This window comes from Marmota monax, unplaced genomic scaffold, assembly GCF_021218885.2.
Source record: "Marmota monax isolate L192 unplaced genomic scaffold, Marmota_monax_Labrador192_F-V1.1 WCK01_AAM20220418_F8-fsc00039, whole genome shotgun sequence".
In the NCBI taxonomy this organism is placed as follows: Eukaryota; Metazoa; Chordata; class Mammalia; order Rodentia; family Sciuridae; genus Marmota; species Marmota monax.
Window position 1 is genome coordinate 1,034,710 of NW_026693602.1, and position 20,579 is coordinate 1,055,288.

The 20,579-nt window shown below is 37.1% G+C and overlaps 1 protein-coding gene across 1 annotated transcript in view; it reads right to left on the reverse strand.

Moving 5' to 3' along the window:
• Positions 1–20,579, reverse strand: part of Hhip (hedgehog interacting protein) — a 100,864-nt gene that overhangs the window by 70,747 nt on the left and 9,538 nt on the right. Inside the window, exons 3-4 of the mRNA XM_046459522.2 lie at positions 17,657–17,813; positions 16,451–16,652 (exon numbers count right to left, since the gene is read on the reverse strand). Of these exons, the coding sequence (XP_046315478.1) occupies positions 16,451–16,652; positions 17,657–17,813 (359 nt within the window). The remainder of the gene's footprint in view (positions 1–16,450; positions 16,653–17,656; positions 17,814–20,579) is intronic.

Genomic DNA, 20,579 nt, shown 5'->3' on the forward strand with positions numbered 1-20,579 from the left:
TCATTGCACTCTGATGTTCCTGTGGAGAACTACTGTCTAAACTCCAGGTCCTGTGTTTTGGGTTGAGTTCCTGAGGTGGTTGAGTTCCAGAGAAGCCCAAATTGTAAGGACTGTGTTTCATGGCCCTGGTAATTGAATAGTGAGTTACCAGGGGATGATAATGTAGACATGGAACTTGGCATGATGGTTAAAACCATTAAGATCCTTCTATTTGAAACTTGACAAAACACAAAAACACAAACACCTAGCTGTATCTCAGCAGGAATGTACGTGTGGATGCACAAATGCTTTGGGCAGAATTGAAATAAACAGTCTAAGAAAGACTGAATGTTAGTGCCTGGATGCAGCACCTCTCTTATTCTAATCATGGTTTCCAAACTTGTTTCAAGATTGTGATTTTGGTTGACATTTTCTCAAGTAAAATCTTCCCAGTGTATGGAAATGCTGTATCTACATTCTACTCTACTATTCTCTCTCCCAAATTGGGAGAGGTGGTTGTGCTTAATAATTTGGAATTGGGTAAGGTGGTTGTGCTTAATAATTTGGAAGCACATGACAGTGTACACTGTGTACTCACAACATTAATATCACCAATTTAATGTTTTTTCCCATTAGTTATAGATTGCTCCCAGTCTGCAGACTACTCTTTCACCACTGGGGTTCTCCTGGTGGCATTTAAATTATATTTACACTTCCATCTTGTTCATATTCTTAGCCAGAACCTTTGGTTTACAGGAAAGAATCTGCTGGTCTCTTTCATTTTCCATTGAAAAATTACTGAAGTTACACTGACTTTTTTCTGTAACTGTTTATTGTTTATCTTCTCCAAAAGGTTGATATAAAATGCAAAGTTTAAACTGCCTGGCCTTGCTCATGCTACTACCTGAAACATAAACTAAAAAGATTATAGAAGCAGTCTACTTTTAGTCTATGTAGCCAATATGTAGACATCATCTGATTAAAAATTAGGTGTGCAAGGCAGGAGGACCGCAAGTTTGAGAACAGCTTCAGGTAACTTGCGAAGCCCTAAGCAACTTATCAAGACCCTGTCTCAAAATAAAAAATAAAAAGGGCTGGGAATATGGCTCAGTGGTCAAGCGCCACTGGGACCAATCCCCAGTACCAAAACAACAGCAACAACAAAAAAACCCAAAACAACAACAACAAAAATAATTAAGTGTGCAATTTTGGGGGAAAGCCGATCTTTAGTAATACAATATTTTATATTAATACATACATATTTTATAATCATGTGATATACTGTAGACAATAAAATTGAGCTGTGAAATACTTTCCTTAATGAAGGAATTTGAAATACTAGCTCAATGTCAGCCAAAACGAATGGGAAAAGAAGAAAAGTTAGACATTCATGGACTGGAACCCACACGTTTGAATCTATGCAAGTTATACCCTCACCATTAATGAGAAATTAATGATCCTTTATATTTTATATCCTGCAAAACATTATATTTCTGTATTTTCACTTAATAAATATATTTTTCATTTAAATTTCTGTTTTGCCAGTTCCAAAAAACAGAATCTAAATTCCTATGTTTGCTATCCCCCAAAGCACCATAAAATCTTTCCCACAATGGGGACAACAAAAGAACTGACAAAATTTGTCTCCAATAACTAGATATTTTGTGGGGGAAAAAAAGAATTCTGACACGATATCTTCATTCATCTCTAATGGTTTTAATAATTTTTCAAGTGCCACAATAAATTCAAACTAGCAAAATTAGAAGAATTAACAACTTTCTATGGTGTTTTCCAAATGTCACCCAAGGCAGTCATAATTTAACTGTGATCTGTTTTGAACCCATTTCTGTTTCAATTCATTAAATGTTTGGGATTGAAAATTAAACTGTAGAAATAAAATGCTTATTGGCATGCTTCAACTGCAAGTAAGGCAACAAATGTATGGTTATTGCAGTCCTCTGGGTAGAGCAGAAATCCCTTTTAATATGATAGCCCAAAATGCCACAAACTGCCTCCCAGAAATTTAGAATTAGCAATGCAAAGGTTACACAAAGTTAAAGGTCATCCCCTTCAGGCAAGAGGGGCCAGCTCCCTACCAAGCTTCTAGCAGACCTGCTTCCCTAGGGCACATCATAAAAGTAATTTACTGACAACTCACCTTACCAGGGGTCATTTGGGGCCTCGAGTTTTCTGGAATTCACTTTTAAGAAGCATGATTAAGTGGGAACAACTATTGGCCCTAAAGTATTTATGCTGAGAACAAATGTCTGTCAGAATTAAATTCTTTGTGTGTGGTGGTTTCAGTCTTAAAAAGATGTGTGCTCTGATGAAAAGCACTTATATTCTGTTCACCAAATTAAATCTTTTAAAATGAATATTGGTTAATTGATTTATTAGGTTAAAAACAAAACAACTCCAGAGACCCCAAAAGACAACTACTGCCTAATAAAAAAATAAACAAATAAAAGGAGAGAAAGAATACATTTACTAAGTTAGTTATACCGTTTTCCATCTTTTCTGTACCCATTTGTTCTCACACTAGGGAGAAATGCATTCACGTTGTTTCAAAGGAAAATGAAGAGGCTGAACCACACCAAGAAAGTTGACATTTTGAAAAAAAATTTGCAAGAAAAGCTATTTCCTGATTAAAACAAATCTGCTTTTAGGCTTTTTCTTGTGGGGGGCGGGGGATACTAACATGAAATATCTGGTTTAATAATTAGGTAGAGATGGCTTTCACACATTTAAAAAAAAACTGTGAAAAGTTAAAATATGTGTGCATTGGATAAAATTAAAACAGATTATCTGACACTGTGTGTGGGATACAACCCTAATCTATACAGTGCGTGGAAACAAGGCTGGTACTTTCAATTGCACAGCCCACATCTCGGTAATAACAGGGGATGAGGCATACAATTTCAAGGAACACCCACAATGAAAATTATTCTTTCCAAACAGAGAATTGTTTTGGAATAAGTTAGGTTAATTGGCACCATGGGATTTGTCTCAAGGAAACAGAGCACAGAAATCCTTACATGTGCAAGGAAAATGATCAAGAATTACCCTTTTTCCCGGTTCAATTTTTCACGTCTAATTTACTCTCTCCACAACCAAATTAACTTCTGTAGATTCAGATGCAGGTAGAAAAAGGGAGCACTCTTTACCAGCATAACAAACAGCCTGAAAGGCTGATTTGTTAGATGAGGTTATTTGCTCAAATACCGACATTAGAGAAGAAATCCACTGAGAATATTTGGGAATATGCTACTTTTGAGAGTGAATTATGAGCACTTCATTAGATCATTATTTTTCATTAAAAAGGTTAGAAATCCTTCACAATAACATTTTCATATCCTCCTTATTTGAGGTCTATCTTTTTATATTTCATTATCATTTTAATCTTCTCCAACTTTGGGATGCCTGAATTTTGACCTTTTTATATGTTAAATCTAAGTATAATTATCCTTTTAAAAAGTAACCATGTGACCCCTTTCCCTCTTAATGTATGTTTCCCTGGGAGTACACATGTGTGCATATCATTCATGTCCTCTTTGGTTGCGGTTACCGTTTTCATGAATTAGCATTTACAACTGGCTGAAGCGAGCCCTCTTTGTTACCACAATTGATATTTTCCTGTAATTTACAGCCTTTCACTGGAACCCATTAAATATCCTATGTTGCTAATGTACCAAGTTTCAAAATTTGCCTTTTAAAAAACATGAGAAAGGAGGTACAAATTCAGGAAACCCCCTGTGTGAAAATGCTTATGCTTCATAGAGAGAATTTCTAAAAAAGTCCTCCAAGTATTGATCCACCAAAAGTTGAAACCAATAAGAACTTCAGATATCGCTGACCTTGTTTCACGGGAAAACACAGAGGCTGGTGAAGCGGCTAGTTCACCAGCACAGGGTACCTGCCTAGCAGGTCAGGAAGTGTAAGTCAGTGTTCCACCCCACAGGCTGGCTTTGCTTCTTGCCCTTGGGACTCTATTCTTGGTATGGCTGTTATTGATCTGGTTTAAAAAGCTTAAGTCCAATCATATCACTTTTCTGTTCAAATGCCTCCAATGAGTCCTCATTCCATTCAGAGTAAAAGCTAAAGACCCAGCAGGATCTGTAAGGGTCTGCACGGTATAGTGCACAGACTCCCCACCCCACTTGGCTGCTCAGCTCTGCAATTTCATCTCCTGCTTCTCTTCTCTTCCTCCGCACTGTCCCCATCCCTGCACACCAAGCATTGTTCTCCAGGAGTCACACTGTACATCTTCACCTGCAGATCCAGGTTGCAGAAATCACGGCACCGACATCCCTGCACATTGAAGATGTTACCGTGCCGTGAACTGCAAGCCGAAGTCTCAGTGCATGCTGAGTTACTGCAGCTTTGAAAAGTGTAACTGGAGAAATGATGACCACACAGAAAATGTGAGTGCCCTTTATGTGTCAATGTCACAAGGTGCCCCGGAGGCTCTGAATTGAGCAATGCTGGCTGGGTTTCCAGATCATTACATATGGAAACTTGTGTAACTTGCTGTTTTACAGACATTTAAAGCCAGGAAGATTCTAAGTTATCACTGAGCCTAGTCCTCTGACTTCAAAGATAAAGATGCAGAGATGCCAGACAGTTATGTAGATTGCTACAAATCACACAACTGCTTTGTGGTGGAGCAGCATCACTGGGTGTCTACCACACACTGATGAGTTCTCACACCCCCAGCAGAGGTGGGATATTACAGGAATTTGGCCCCCTAGGGCTCAGACACTGATGACCAATGCTAGCTCCTGAAATTTTTACTTAATAATTACTACTACTCACTAATAATTAATTCTTACCAAGGGGAGAAGCTCCTCAGCTGTGTCCAGAAGATTTGTTTTGATATTTTTTTAATCCAAAAAATTTATCTGGATTATTTGACATTTACTCAAAGCCAAAATCTCAAAACAACACCCCCAACCAAACTCCTTGGACAAAGAGACAGTATCTGTAGGTTGCAGCGAAGGAATTAGGCCAACTGCTGGGTAAATAAAACCTTTTGGTAGAAGGAGCCACATCCCAGCAAGTCACTGAAGCCTAAGATCAGCTCCGAGGGTGACCTACGTAGAAGCCTCGGGTGTAAATACACTATTAATGTCATGGGGTCATCTGATCTTCCAAATCCCTAGAGATGTAAACAGAAGCTTTAATGGTGACACAGGGAAAAACCACAGACGGGAGGAGAATGTGCTACATGGCTTTTTCAACCTCGGGTCACGGGCGTGAGTCCCGGTGGAGAGTAGTCGTTGATAACTTATGACAGATGTTTGGTGACCTGTGTGTGGGGGGAAGCTGGCTCAAGTTTTGTCTCACTTTTCCTGAACAGGTGTGCTCACATCCATCCACTAAGACGTAGGCACTGTGGGAGCGGCATGGCGCAATCTTTCATAGGAAGTCTAAGAATTTAATGGGAAGTAAATGTGGCTATCTTTTCATTGTTTTAAGAATAGCACTTTCCCATTTTGTTTCTCAACCTCAAGCATCTTTCATTCACACTGTGTACAGTCTTTTTTTTTTTTTTTTTTTTTTGTCTTAAGAAGTTCTTCTGAACAGTTTGAAACTGCTCTGGAGCAGATGTGCTTCCCAATCCAGAAATAGCCTGAGGACAGATGTCATCTTATTTAAGTTTGTGATCCATTTGGATCAAAGGTGCTTTAGGCTAAGAAGCTGGTTTAGAAACAGCTTATTAGAATTAAAAAGAAAAAGTGAATAATTTAGTTCTTCTTAAAGCCAGATTATTCAATAATTGAATATTTGAAAGAAATGTGCTTTTCTCAAGAATTTTGTGGCCATATGTAAAACTCTTAGATCCTTTTTCATAAAGTTTTATTTTTGTGTTAGCTTCAGCTAACTGGATTCAGTTCTATGATCACATTAAATAACCTTAACTGCTAGCAATGATGGAATTAATTGAGATCAAATTTATTGTTGTTCTTTTTGTGTTCTTAATTAATAACTAAATGTCAATTGATGAATAATTACCTTAACATGTATTACAGTGATTGATAACCTGTTTTTACACATTTATTATATATAAATATTACATACCTTATAAACACATTTTCTTTGTGGTGCTGGGGATTGAGTCAGGGCCTCACATAGGCTAAGTCAGTGCTTTACAACTGAGCCATGTCCTCAACCTCTATGAATACATCTATATATTTGTTATGTAAATAAAAGGATGAAGGAACATTAAAAGCCACAGGCTACAAATGCAAACCCCCAGAGTTGATCCTAGAAAGGTAGACACAAACCAAAGACCAAATATGCTTAGAGATTTGGGAGGCTTCCATGAAATACTGAGTCAGGGTGATAGAAAGAGGGTTTTTTGCAGCCTGAAAACTGAAAAAAAAAACTGAAGTATTCCATTTATACATTCTCACACCTGATCTTCAGCCCATTTCACTGATAAGTTTATTGACATTTGCTCTGGCAGCTTAACTTTGGAACTTTTAAAGTTCTTTCTTTCCTGACTTCATGGTATGTTTTACTGATCTGCTTTAAAAAATTAATTTAAGTACTGTGTTCTCTGTAACATGACATTACATATTAATTTTATAATAACTCGACCCAGCTGCTCCCCCTTCCAACTTCTGACATTCTAAATCTGTGCTTTGAGCAATAGTTGCTCGTGGGCAAAAAATATGTGCCTTCTTAGTTTCCAGTCGCAGTATATTTCCTTTGCAAATCCTACAATTTATTAACTCTATGGCAGATTGACATAAACCATGTTCCAAAATAAACACAAAAAAGACCTACATTACTATAATATCCAGGTTGAGAAGAACTACTATGAAAGCAAGCAAATTCTCATGAAAGATTGCCGTGGTACTCATGGGTCAGATGCATTGTGCTTAATCATCATGAGGCATGTCTGTCTCCGAGAAACTCCAGAATGGGGGGCTTTGGCATCATGAGGTGGGCAGCGATACCACACACCTAATGTCAAAAGGTGACTTCAAAATGAAGGTGTTGTTTTTCCCTAGTGACACATTTCAATGAAGAATGACACATCTAGTTTTATCTTTTGGAGGTAAAGAAAACTCCCCCATGTGGATCAATATAACTTGGTTTCCACGGGACTGCCATATAATTTTGGCATAAACACTAACACGGTGGGAAATTTTCCATAAGCAATTATTCAAACCCATCTTAAGAGGGGACTGCTTTAAATACTAGGGAGGAGGGCTGGGCGTCTTTCCTTTCCTCCCCCTCCTTGATGCATGAGGATGACAGATGCTGACAGCACCTGAGGCTTACGAAGCACTTCACATTTATGGGACACTGTGCATACAAAGTGTTAGGTGCCGCTTTCTGATCTGCACTCAGATGACGAAGAAAGTAAGCCTAAAGAGCTTGAGATGCTCACAGCAGATGTCCACCAGGCCATTTCTAGAATATGCCCTGCAGTCTTTCCTCTTGGGCAGAAAGGAAAGCTCCTGGATGTCTTTAAAGGGGAATTCTGAAATTCTGGGATACCCTGGGCCATTCAGAGACAGTTACTGTTCTCTTTTCATGAGGTAATGCGGTCACTGGAAAGCCAGGACAACTGACACCACCAACAGGTCTTCTCTGGTCTCTTTCTAGTCAGGGAAAGTCTGTAGAAGACAGTCAACGTGGCAGGCGGAGAGACGCCTTTGAAAGACAGCAGAGACTTGCTCTAGGGTCCAGATTTCTTGGGTTTCCATTTGTTTCATATGATTACCATAAGATTTCTTAGATTGATAGCCTCTGTTTCCTTTGCCCTTCAACTCTTGAGTAAATACAAAGACATTAACATAAGAGCTTTCCTCACCTCCTCTGTGACTTACGAGATCTAAGACACATGAGAACGCGGGCCTGTCTCTGCTCAGCTGCAGCAGAAACTGCAGTACCACTCCAGCTTAAAACACGATGCACAGTGGAAAATAATTTGTAGATGAAACTGGCTTAAACTGGAACAAACCATATTTATATATATGATATCTATATATGTGTATATATATGTATATATCTTCTACTTATTAAAAAGTTTTATCAATAGAAGAGCAAATACCCAAATAATGAAAGAATAGCAAGTAAAAACATAACCAAACAAAATTACACCAAGATTATTACACATTACAGGTTGAGAATTCCTTATCTGAAATGCTTCAACAGGAAGCATTTGGCATGTTCCGTTCTTTTTTGGATTTTGAAATATTTGCACATACATGATTAGATATATTGGGGATGGGACCCAAGAATAAACACAGAATTCATTTGTTTATATGCACCTCATACACATGGCTTGAAACTAATTTTATGCAATGTTTTTAACAATTCTGTGCATGAAACCAAGTTTCACTGGAGAACTCTCCACTTGTGGCATCATATCGGGGTTTAAAGAATTTAGATTTTTTTAAGCATTTTGGATTTCAGATTTTTGGATGATGGATTTCGTTTTATAAACAATGACTTTTTTCCTGAGGGCATTCATAGTAGATTTAAAATTAGATTAAATTTATTTTTAAATTGAAAACACTGTTCCAAGTACAGAGCATGTCAATGGAAAGTATCAGTAATGCACAACAAAACATAGTTGGGCTCAAAGCCATGTCATTGCTACCTGTACATTAAAAATCCTAAGACTCCAGTAGTTCAGAAAATCATAGCAAGTACTGACAAATAGACTGCATCGTATTAGAAAGCTTCTGCACAGCTAAGGAAACGAGAGCGTGAGGAGAGAACCTAGAGAATGGAAGAAAAATCTTTGTCAGCCACTCTTCCAACCGAGAATTAATATCCAGAGAATTAATATAAAAACCTCAAAAAACTTAACACCACCAAACCAAACGCACAATCAACAAATGGCAAATGAACAGAGCAGACATTTCACAAAATAAGTACAAATGGCCAATAATTACACAAAAGTAGTGTTCAACAGAGGAATGCAAATTGAAACACATTGAGATTTCATCTCACTGCAGCCAGAACGGCCATCATCAAGAATATAAGAAAGAATACCTGCTGGAGAGGATGCAGGGCAAAAGGAACCCTTATACACTACCGATGGGGGTGCAAATGAGTACAGCCACTATGGAAATCAGGATGGGGTTCCTCAAAAAGCTAAAAATAGAACTGTCATGATCCAGCAATACCACTCCTGAGTATATCCTTGAGGGAATTAAAGTCACCATCTTATAGAGACACCTGCATACCCATGTTGATTCCAGTACAATTGACAACAGCTGAGTTATAGAATCAGCCTAGATGCCTGTCAACAGATGAATGGATCAATAAGTTGTGGGTATATATACACAAGGGAGTATTATGCAGCCATAAAGAAGAACAAAATCATGCCATTTGCAGGAAAATGGATGGAACTGACAATCATAAGGTTAAGCAAAATAAACCAGACTCAGAAAGACAAGTATTGTATATTTTCCTGCATATGTAGAATCTAGGGATGGGAGTGGAGAGACAATGTGAGAGTGGCTGGGAAATATTAGAGAGGAGAAGGGGGACCAAGGGAACAATGGGGGGTAATGGAAGAGTAGATCCATGTATGTTATTTGTATGTACAAATATGCCACCATGAAACCCATTATTCTATATAATCAAAATGCACTAATTAAATCATTACAGTCAAAAATTTTACTTGCAGGTCCACATTTTGTTTACATTTTAACTGCATGGTTTGGAATCAGAAAATATAAAAAGAAAAGGTACTTAAATTTTTTGTTTGGGGGAAGATAATTTCTACCTCTTTATTTAATGTTTATTTCCACCACTTTCTTTCCAATGAGTTTTAATAACGTCTAAGCAGTAATTTGATATGGCAAAATGTTTTAAATGGCATGCAGCGTACAAAAACTTTCTAGAATTCTTGCATTGTAATGTTTTACAAATATAATTTGCTGCTTTCTTTCAACTGAACATATGCTTTCTTTCAACCTAAAGCACGTTTAAATGCAGAGTTCTAACAATTTTTTAGAGGAAGCATTTCATACATGGTCCAATCACTGCCATATGTATACATATATGCATGCTATGTTTCCAATACTACTTTTGAAAAGTAAATTGCTTCTCACTTCTGCTTTGCCTCATTTCACTCCAGCGAAAATACAGCAATATTTCATGGGCTGCCATAAGATTGCAAAGCAGAGACAGAAAAATGTGAAAGGTTAGGTCTCTGACAAAGTTAAAAAAAAAAATAGAATATTCACCTCAATGGCTTGATGAACAGTTGGATCTCACTAAACTTTCAATGCTCATAATTGTACATGCGATTTACAAGCATGTGAAACCAGAGGCTGCCCAGGCAGGGCTGGCCCTGGCGGACCCTGCATCCTCCTCCAAGTGCCCCTGAAATGGCTGGGCACCAGGACTGCTGTCTCTCAAGAACCTCACCTCAATGGGCTCAGTCACCTGGACAATCAGCAGCTTTCAGCCTTATGTCCTCTCCTCCCCTGGTAAAAGGACCGACTAGATAGAGAAGGACAGGGGTCCGGTGACACTTGCTCCAATGACAGACAAGTCTTTCAGTTTTGTCTGCTGAGCTGTAAGCTGGGGGCTGCTGAGGGTGTGGCCCTCTCTGTCCTCTGACTACTCAACAGAACTAAGTGGCAGAGAGGTACGCTTGCTAGTTTCCTTCAGGGGCCACCCTGTAGGTGACAGATGCAGCAGGCTTGTCCTTTCTGCACACATGCACAGCTAAGGCTGACTTTCAGATGCTTGCTGATCAGAGGTTCTTGGGTAAGATTACACTAGAGTAACCCCTCAGGTCCTGGTGCTTCTTAAGAGGGTTTACAGATAGAACAGCAAACTTTGTGTTTTAGGTGCAGGAACAATAATAATTTTGGAAACTAGATGAGCACCAGGTTCCAAAATGGAAAAAATAAATAAAGCAAAAACCAGAAAGAAATTACCGGATAAAGCAATTTCTCCATTAGAATTAACTGTTGAGATTTGTAAATTTCTTTTTTAAAAAACTTCTTATCAGTCACCTTCATGCTGCTGTGATTAACTCATTTTTTCACTCACACTGGACAAGTAGTATGTACAGGCCAAATAAATAACAAAAGGCATAGGACAAATAACAAATGGTGTCCAGCCATTTTTTCCCAATGGTCATGTCAGAAATAGGAACTGACTATAGATGAGGCAGAGGAAATGTGTCACATTGCTGTGTAGCTGACCCAAAGTCTTGGCTCAGTCTAAATCAGTGATTTTCAAATTAGCTACATAATGAGAATACGTGGGAAAGGTGTATGTCTGGGTGCCAGCCCCAGATAATCTGATTGAATTTGGGCACTGGAATTTGTGGAAGCTCCCAGTTTATTATAATAAGCAGCTATTTTTGAGAACCACTGGTGTATCATACCAAGACTTCAGGAAGAGGAAGCTGATTCTAGTACTTGCAGATGCTCAGATTCAAAATTCAGATACAAAATAAATTGAAAGATTTTAAATGACCATGTATCATAGATTTTTCTCCAAGAAATAGAACAACTTTTGAATTTTCCTCCTTTGGGATTAAAGCATCACACACACACACACACAAATGAAGACTATAGTGTTCACTTACTAGTCTGATACTTGGGCCATTCTTAGGTGTCAGTATTAGCAATTAGTTTGTTCAGTGCACTGCCATCAAAAATCTATCGAATCACTACATGTTTCTAAAACACATTCTGACTTACTCTTGAGTCAGACACAGTGAAATGAATCTGAGTTAATTTTTGTGTGTACATATATGAATACACCACAGTGAATCCCACCATCGTGAACATCCACAAGAATGGGGTCCTAATTAGAATAAGATATATTCCATGCTTGTATAATTATATCAAAATGAATTCTACTGTCATGTTGAACTAAAAAGAACCAAAAAAAAAAAAAAGGAGTCAGATATTTAGTTTGAACTTTGCAGGTTTGCGGCTAACTTTTGCCATGTGAGCTACAGGCAGGTAAGGCCCCAGGAAACTACAGTCACCTCTATTTTAGGCGGCACAGTCTTGCTATTGAATAAAGCATTATATATTTTTAACTTCAGTTAGGACCCATGCAGGAAGAGTTGTCCAAGCTCTTTAGTGATCAGCTCTTTGCAGATGGCAATCCTCTCAAGCAGTTTTAAGAACTGGGGCTGGAGAAGTTTAAGATCAACCAAGTTTAGCTCCTTGCTACAAAAATGATCTACCTATTCCATATGACAGAAATTGCTGTTGAGGCATTTTATGTATGTTGTGTGTGTGTGTGTGTGTTTGTCGTATTGGGGATTCAACTTGGGGCACTCTACCACTGAGTTACATCCCCAGCCACACCCTCATTTTAAACAAATTTTTAAGACGGGGTCTTGACAGGTTGGCCAGGCTGGTCTTCGAACTTGCAATCCTCCTGCCTCAGCTTCCCAAGGTGTTGGAATAAAGGCCTGTACCACTGCACCTGGCGCTGTCCATTCTTCTTCCTCTTTGTTTTTTTTAAATATTTTTAGTTGTAGGTGGACATAATCCCTTTATTTTATTTATTTATATATAGTGCTGAGGATCAAACCCAGTGCCTTACACATGCCAGGCAAGCGCTCCACCACTGAGCCACAACCCCAGCTCCGTGCTGTCCATTCTTAATCAACAATTAATTGACAAAGCATTCCATCATAGCCAGTACCAGTGTTCAGAAACTCTTACAATTAAGAATTCCTCTTTAAGTCTGATTTAATTTACTCCTACTGATCATTAATTAATATCACTCTTGGGGGGATATTCACTGTGGTTTGTATATTTTCATTTCAAAATATGCAGAACAGGCTTAGGACGTATCATTGATTCTGTGATCTGAATATTGCAATCAATAATTTGGCTTATGAAATAGCTTAATGTACTCTCTTTGGATTTTAAAACTAAAAGATTAGAGAAGAAGTATGAAACTTCTTTGCATTATCTATGTAAAATAATTGTTGAAAAAACACAAAATACTTCCATGAACATGTTAACTATTCATATATCAAAGAAGCCTGAAATATCACTGTGAAATAGTCAAGAAATTGTTTTCACTAACAAGCCTCCACAAGGTATAAGATCAAAATCAGTAGTGGCATCAACCTCTGATCAACTCATGAGTGTATTGGCATCTGCCCCTTCACACTGCACACTTAACTCTTCCAATCTAGAATTCCTCAAAGAGCAAGATAAAGGACACATTCAGCATGACCTGCTTTATCAGCATGTGGCCTGTGATTCACTATACACACTCAAACGTCTGCACAACAAATTCTTACTGATCACATTTGTGCCAAACAGCGAGAATTTAAAATATTGTGCTTTAAAAATATGACATATCAGTTCTATAGAATAACGGATTTTAAAGTTTATGTTAAGCCCCAGAAGCCTGGAGCTCTTCTGGCAAAGGGGATGCCAAAGTCTATAATATTTCTTTCCAAGGTTTGGCCAAGTTCTGCAGAATTCCCAGGGGCCCCCAATGCAAACATACTGCAGAGCCGTGGCACTGTTACGATCTGGCTTCTACAGTTTTATTGCATGATGAAATGTTTCCACATCAGAACAGAATATCCCAGTGAATCTTTCATTCAGTATCCTAATGAATGGGTGTAAATTGAAATAGAGGGACTCCAAAGTAACCCTAATATAAAAGGCAGCTCAGGTAGTTAAACTGAAGTATAAATAAGAATATTAGTTTTATTACTCCTTAAACAACATTTTCCAGGATTCTGAGCCCTTTTTACATCTCCATTTTATCATAGATATCTAAGACCAATATTTTTAATCAATTAGTATTTGAAAACTATACATTAGTCTCCCAAATACTGGAAAATATATTTTAAAGCAAATTAGCAGGTGTATTATGGTATGTATCTTTCAACTCAGTAATCATCTTTCTATAAACACACATTAAGAGAGTCATTCATCAATCAGGTTAAATAATAGGTATGAGAGTGATAATGGTATTTACAAAAGTAAAAAAAAATACTGGAGTCATTCTAAATGTCTCTAAAAGGTTTTAAAAAATAAGTTTTTAAGAAAAGTTTTCAACCTGGGAAAGATCTCAAGACATATTGTTAAATAAAAGAGTGGTTAAAAGGATATATACAGTGTATGAGTGTACCTTTTTCCTGCTTCCTAGCCAAGACTTTGTTGTTTGTATGCATAATAGCTGCCATTCTGACTGGAGTGAGATGAAATCTTAGAGCGGTTTTGATTAGCATTTCTCTAATTGCTAATGATGATGAACATTTTTTCATGTATTTGTTGACAGATTGTACATCATCTTCTGAGAAGTATCTCTCCAGGTCCTTGGCCCGTTTATTGATTGGGTTATTTGTTTTTTTGGCTTTTAGCTTTTTGAATTCTTTATGTACTCTAGTGATTAGTGCTCTATCTGATGTGTGAGGGGTGAAGATTTGCTCCCAAGATATAGGCTCTTAATTAATGATGGTGAATGTGATCATTATTATCCAAAGTTCATGTATGAAGACACTAATTGGTGTGAATATACTATGTATACAACCAGAGATATGAAAAATTGTGCTCTACACATGTAATAAGAATTATAATGCATTCTGCTATCATATATAAATAAAAAATAAATACTTTCCATAAAAAAAGATATACACATATGCACAAAGGTGTATATGTTCATACGTGGGATTTCATTTTAATTTTATTTGAAAGTTGCCTAGGAAAAAAAGGTAAAACAAAACCAAAAACAAATAAAAAAACCCAATAAAACAAAACATCCCTAAAAGCACATTCCTTGTCTGTTTTTACATTTACTAACATGGACCTCAATTATCTTTGTAGAAAGAAAAGAATTCCTTTAATTTAAAATCAGAAGAAAGTCTATCAAATGTTAATAGTGGTTTTCTTTAATCGACATGATTATGGAAAATGTTTTAAAAAATATTTTCCCCATTTTTCTTTTACAGAGAGCACATTCATTTCCATAGGGAGAAACAACGTACAGCTAGTGAGTAAGGCCCATGTTGAGGCGTCTGAATTTTCACCCATTAGAACCACCGGCAGTGAGTTATCAAGACACATTTCAAAAGGGATTTTACAAACCCCAATGTGCAAAATACTAATGCTTCATTTTGATTATCTGCTGTGAATTGCAATGAAAATTGTATTGGGTGTAAGTTGAAACCATTGAATTAAAAAGATTTTCCAAATGATCTGTGTGTGTTGATACCCAAGTCCTTTTCCATAAAAGGCATATTTTCTATGCAGCATGCTTGGTGGTACCCTCACACCATGAGCTTGAGATTGGGTGGTCCCAATTATATGGCATTATTGCCTGTATTCTAGTTGACTTTTTTTTTTAATGTGGTAGGTATTGAATACATTTCAGGGATATATCATACTTTTTTTCTAACTTGTCTCTTCTGGTTTTGATGGTGGTATATTTGAGTAGAGAATAACAGAGCAAGAAGGAATCTATTTTATATAAATAGAAAAAAAAAGCCATCCTCCTTTGGTGTTTTTGTTTGTTTTTTTTTTTTTCAGTTAAGAAGTGCATGGTGGCACACACCTGTAATCACAGCGCCTCAGGAGGCTGAGGCAGGAGGACTGTGTGAGTTCAAAGCCAGCCTCAGCAACTGCGAAGCACTAAGGATCTCAGTGAGATCCTGTCTCTGAATAATATACAAAATAGGGCTGGGGATGTGGCTCAGTGGTTGAGTGTCCCTGAGCTCAATCTCCGTACCAGAAAAAAAAAAAGAATGAAAGAAATGGAAAAGATAATAAGTTCTCCTAAAAACATACTGTTATTATGTTTCATTCTAAACTCATCATGAGCTGTTAGTGTGTCTTCATTTTGGAATGCCATAATTTGCTTTATAGTTTCCTACTGCTAATATTGTACTGTGTTACTCATGGGAAACAAACCTGACCAAGTTTTATTCATATATTCAGATTATTTAACATGAGAATTCAAAGTACAGAAGTGAGAAAGAAGTAGTCGCACTGATATATCATATAGGTGTCTAATTATAGATAAAAATATTTGACTTACCTGTAAAACCATTGCCCAAGGAAGTGACAGTATAAAAAGCATTTTGATGACAGACTCAAAAATACATACAATAAAAAACAATAATTGGTAATAGCCAAAATAACCAAAAGATCTCTGTTTTAACTAGCAAGTGCTGATATATAATCATACTGTTATATCCATTAAACAATATTTAAACAAACACTTTATAAAGCCAAAAATAATTTTAAAAGGGAAAATTACAAAGAATGTCAAAATACCAATCTGATTGCATTCTTCACAGTCAGCAAGTAACATAAAAATGTCACACCATTACCCCTTCAGCTGTCATAATTACTGTTCCCTTATGTTGCCTAGTTGTTTTCTCCTTCAAATTTCTTTCTTTTATTACAAAGAATCACCTTCAATGACGAAGATAACACTAAAATAAAATCAACATAGCCAGAGCAAAGATAAATAAATTGAAAAAGCCAACCTTTATTCCACTTTGAACAAGTTTGTGAATGTCCAAATAAGGCTCCTTGAATATTTCTCCTTCGGGGGTGAGAATCTTCACATAACCTTCTTTTTCCAGAATGAAGAGGCGGTGGGAGCCATCCCCACTGTGCAGGGCGCCCACAGGCTGCCGCAGCCCGCTCACAACCTCCTGAACGCAGAAGCAGTTGTGTTTGTGCTTTCTAAACAAATGAAAGAAACCCAGTGAGCTTCTCTTGAGATGAAGCACCAAAGGAGTAATCTCAGCATCCTTTCCAAACTTTATTTCCTCTAAAAAATCAGTGCTTTGGAGAATCAGGAAGGGCTGCTAACCCGAGATTCAGAATATGATTCTTTCAGATCTTTTCCATGGAAAATGATCAAACAGAGTTCTGTCAGAAAGTAAAAGTGAGAATCCAAACACATATGCATTTTAAATTTTCATAAGCTCATTATCTCATCTGTCAGTGACTATACTTGAAATCAGCCTTTACTCTGAATGATGGAATCTTATAAGAAGGCACTCAGAGAGAAAGTTCTATGATCTATATGTAAAAGTCCGATTTGCTCATAATTGTGCTGAATAGGTACACAGGACTATAAGTGAACAATCATAAAATTCAAGTTTAAAACTATACCCATAAAATTCACGAGTCATAGAGAAGCCACGCTCATAACACAGGATTAATAATCTTAAGTATTTAAGCTATGATTTTAGAGAAGTAAACTACCCAAAAGGGGGGAAAATAGCATCTGGAGGACATATCTGCTGAATATAGGAAGCACAGACAGTTGTGTTACTGTCAAAGACATAAGATTTAGGACTGGGGTGTAGCTCAGTGGTAGAGCCCTTGCTGAGTGTGTGCAAGGCCCTGGGCTCCAAACCTATCACCTCAAAGACCAAAAAAAAAAAAAAAAGAAAGAAAGAAAAAAATCTCATAATATTTGTCACTTTTGTGTGGGGGCAGTACTGGGGATTTAACTCAGGGGCACTCAACCACTAAGCTACATCCCCAGCCCTGTATTTTATTTACAGACAGGGTCTCACTGAGTTGCTTAGGGCCTCACTAAGTTGCTGAAGATGGCTTTGAACTTGAGATCCTCCTGCCTCAGCCTCCCAAGCCACTGGGATTATAGGTGTGCGCTACCACACCTGGCTGTCACTTTTTTTTTTTTTTAAGATTATAAAGAACATTTGTCTATGGACCTGCTTATCTCTTCCACTTTGTCATATTCTTCCATCTGGTCCAAGTAGTTAGATGCTGGTCCCCTGACTTGTTTTCTTGGAAAATCTGGAAAGCACAACCCACCATCTTTTCTTGCATAGTAAAAGCAAAACTCATCCGCCGTTGTTTGAAGAAAACCTTAAAGCAATGCAAAAAACCACATTAGAAACATTTAGAGTCATAGTAAAACCACCTCATTGGAAAGAGGTGACACTGGAAAAGAGACTTTTTCAACACTATGTCAATATTCTAAGGGGGGAAAAAACTAGATTAAAATAACAGAAAAGGGAAAAAATCAGAGGACGTTTGGGATTCACATTTCTTCTTTAACTAAAATTATCAATTTCATGACATACATGTAATACAAACCCAGTATTAATCTTTTAGTGCATTGATTCTTTTCATATTTCCTCACTGATCATGACATAATCATAAGCTCTTTTCAAATAGCAGGTGTCTATTTCTTGCACTTCACTTAACAGATTATACTGATAGTTTTGCAATATAAAAATTATCCCTTCTATCTTCTCAAGCAGAAAAGTTGACACCAGTAAGCCAAAAGAAAAATACAAAACAGCCTTATTTAATAGGATGTAAAAGATATTTTTTCTTTTCTTACATATTAAGAATTTTATCAAATAAATACAGCTATCTTAGAATATGAAAGAAAAAGACTTTGTAATCAGAAGAAAAAAAACAACAAGAGTTTTACATTACTTTTTCAATTTGAGTTTATAAGGTATTGGCTTTTTGTGCATATTAACAAAACTCACTTTTGTATTCTGATAAGTTCTTCTTTCAAAATATGATGTTACCAGAGTCAGCACAGACCAGAATCTGTAGTTACCAGTAGTCCTATATTGCTTCTTCTGGTCTCCTACTTTATCATCTTAAAAGTTTAAATTTTTATCTAATGAATTAAATTATTGTGCTCTCTATTATTTGGTGATAAATACACCAAGTAACATAGCTGAAATTTAGGAATTTTATAACAAATTCAGGTTTACAAGGTTTCTAAGAACAAGATTCTGGGGTCAACCAAGTAAGGCTCACCAATGGAGCAGGAAAGACACTACAAGTTTATTTCCTATGAGCTTGATTAGAATGTCAGGGTCCTAGTTGTTTAAAGTCTGAAACACATTTTTACCTAACTTTTGGATGAAATGTGTTACTTTTCAATATCTGAGAGACAGTCTTCCAGATTGATTTCCTCCTAGACTATGGGGAAGGGTCTTGCGTTTGGGCACCAGGCAACTAGAGCAGATGTCCTTGAGAATATGTATGCCTATGGCAGAGGACACAGAGATTGAAGTTCTGGCAGCTAGATGGGTGCTCCCTAGGAGGGGCAAGCGCCTGGAAGATTTTCTTTGAAAAAAATCAAGGATTAAAAACTGGGGATCCCAGAGGCTTGGGAGGTTGAGGCAGGAGGATCACAAGTTCAAAGATAGCCTCAACCTAAGAAACCTTGTCTCAAAAACAAAAACAACAACAAAAATGGGCTGGGAATGTGGCTCAGTGGTTAAGTGCCCCTGGGTTCAATCTTCAATCCCTGGTACAAACAAACAACAATAAAACTTGGGAAAGGAAGGAAGGCAGCCATACATTAATTCATCTTCAGCAATTCACTGTTTGCCAAAGATTTATATTTTTCCTGATCTCATCCTTTAATGGCTAAGCACACAGATGAAAACTTCCTAATAGTGGCAAACAAGTCTCTTTGAGCAAAAATGAGAAGGAAAACAGAATTGCTAAATTCAACTCTCTGTACTGTTTGGGGCTGAATCTTACTTTGAAGAGAGAGACATACACACACCTTTGAAGTATATACTATCAGGCAGCAAGATCTTCATGCCAATATGCACACAGGAAGACTGTCAGGCAATGAATCTGTTTACAACTGAATTTGAAAAAATTTGTTTTAATGTGATGTTTGCCTGTAAGGTCACAGAAAAAAATTTTAAATTCAATTCGGAAGAAAATTTAAGTTTGCTTCAAAAAAAGAAATTTGTATATTCTAGCATTACAAGCTGCAAACCAATATCATTTCAAGGGGAAGTTAATGGACCATTCATTCCATTTTATAAGGACTTCTTAGCTGGGGACAAATGGGAGGAAATGAGAAATCATTTTCAAATGGAATATCTTAGGATTAACAAGTGCATGTTTATAAACACTGTTACCACAGAAGTACTATGCTATCTTTGCAAATTAAAAAAAAAATACAGAATATAGCCACACATTTTTCCTAGCTTCTTACAAAATCTATTCTTACAAAATTTATTCACATTTGTTCACAGCTCAGAAGACTTTATATAAAAAAATGGGCAGTGTTTTTACAATCATGATATATTAGTATCTAATCCTTTTAAATTAATACTTTCCTTTAAATTACCTGATTTTGCTGTGGGCAATGATGAAATTGACACATTTGTTGTGAACAGCCCAAAAGGACTTGGTCTCAGGGCTTTGGTTAACACTTATTGCAAGGGAAGGTTTAATCCACCCTTTGGTTTGGAAGAATACACTAATGAACTTTCACTGAAGGTGCATGCTTAGCACATCCTGGTCATCTTGACAAGGTTAGGTCTGCTGATGATGGATGTATAGTGAGTATCAAACAGCTGCACCTTTGAAATCCTAATTACTTATTGAGTCTCCTGGGCCGGTAGCCATTCTCCTGGATTGGGAGTCCAGTCCTGCTATGCTACAGAACACCCTAGAAAATACTGATCTGTAACAAATACTCGCTGTGGGCAGTCTGGGCTCTATCTCTATTCTCAGAGAAGTTCTTATTCCTTGTCATAGGTATACTTATTGTGAAAAGGAAAAAGGAGAAAAGAGCTCCTGATCCCTTGGCAGAAGGCCTGCACTTAGGGACATTTTCTGGTAGAAGCCGTAGGTTTT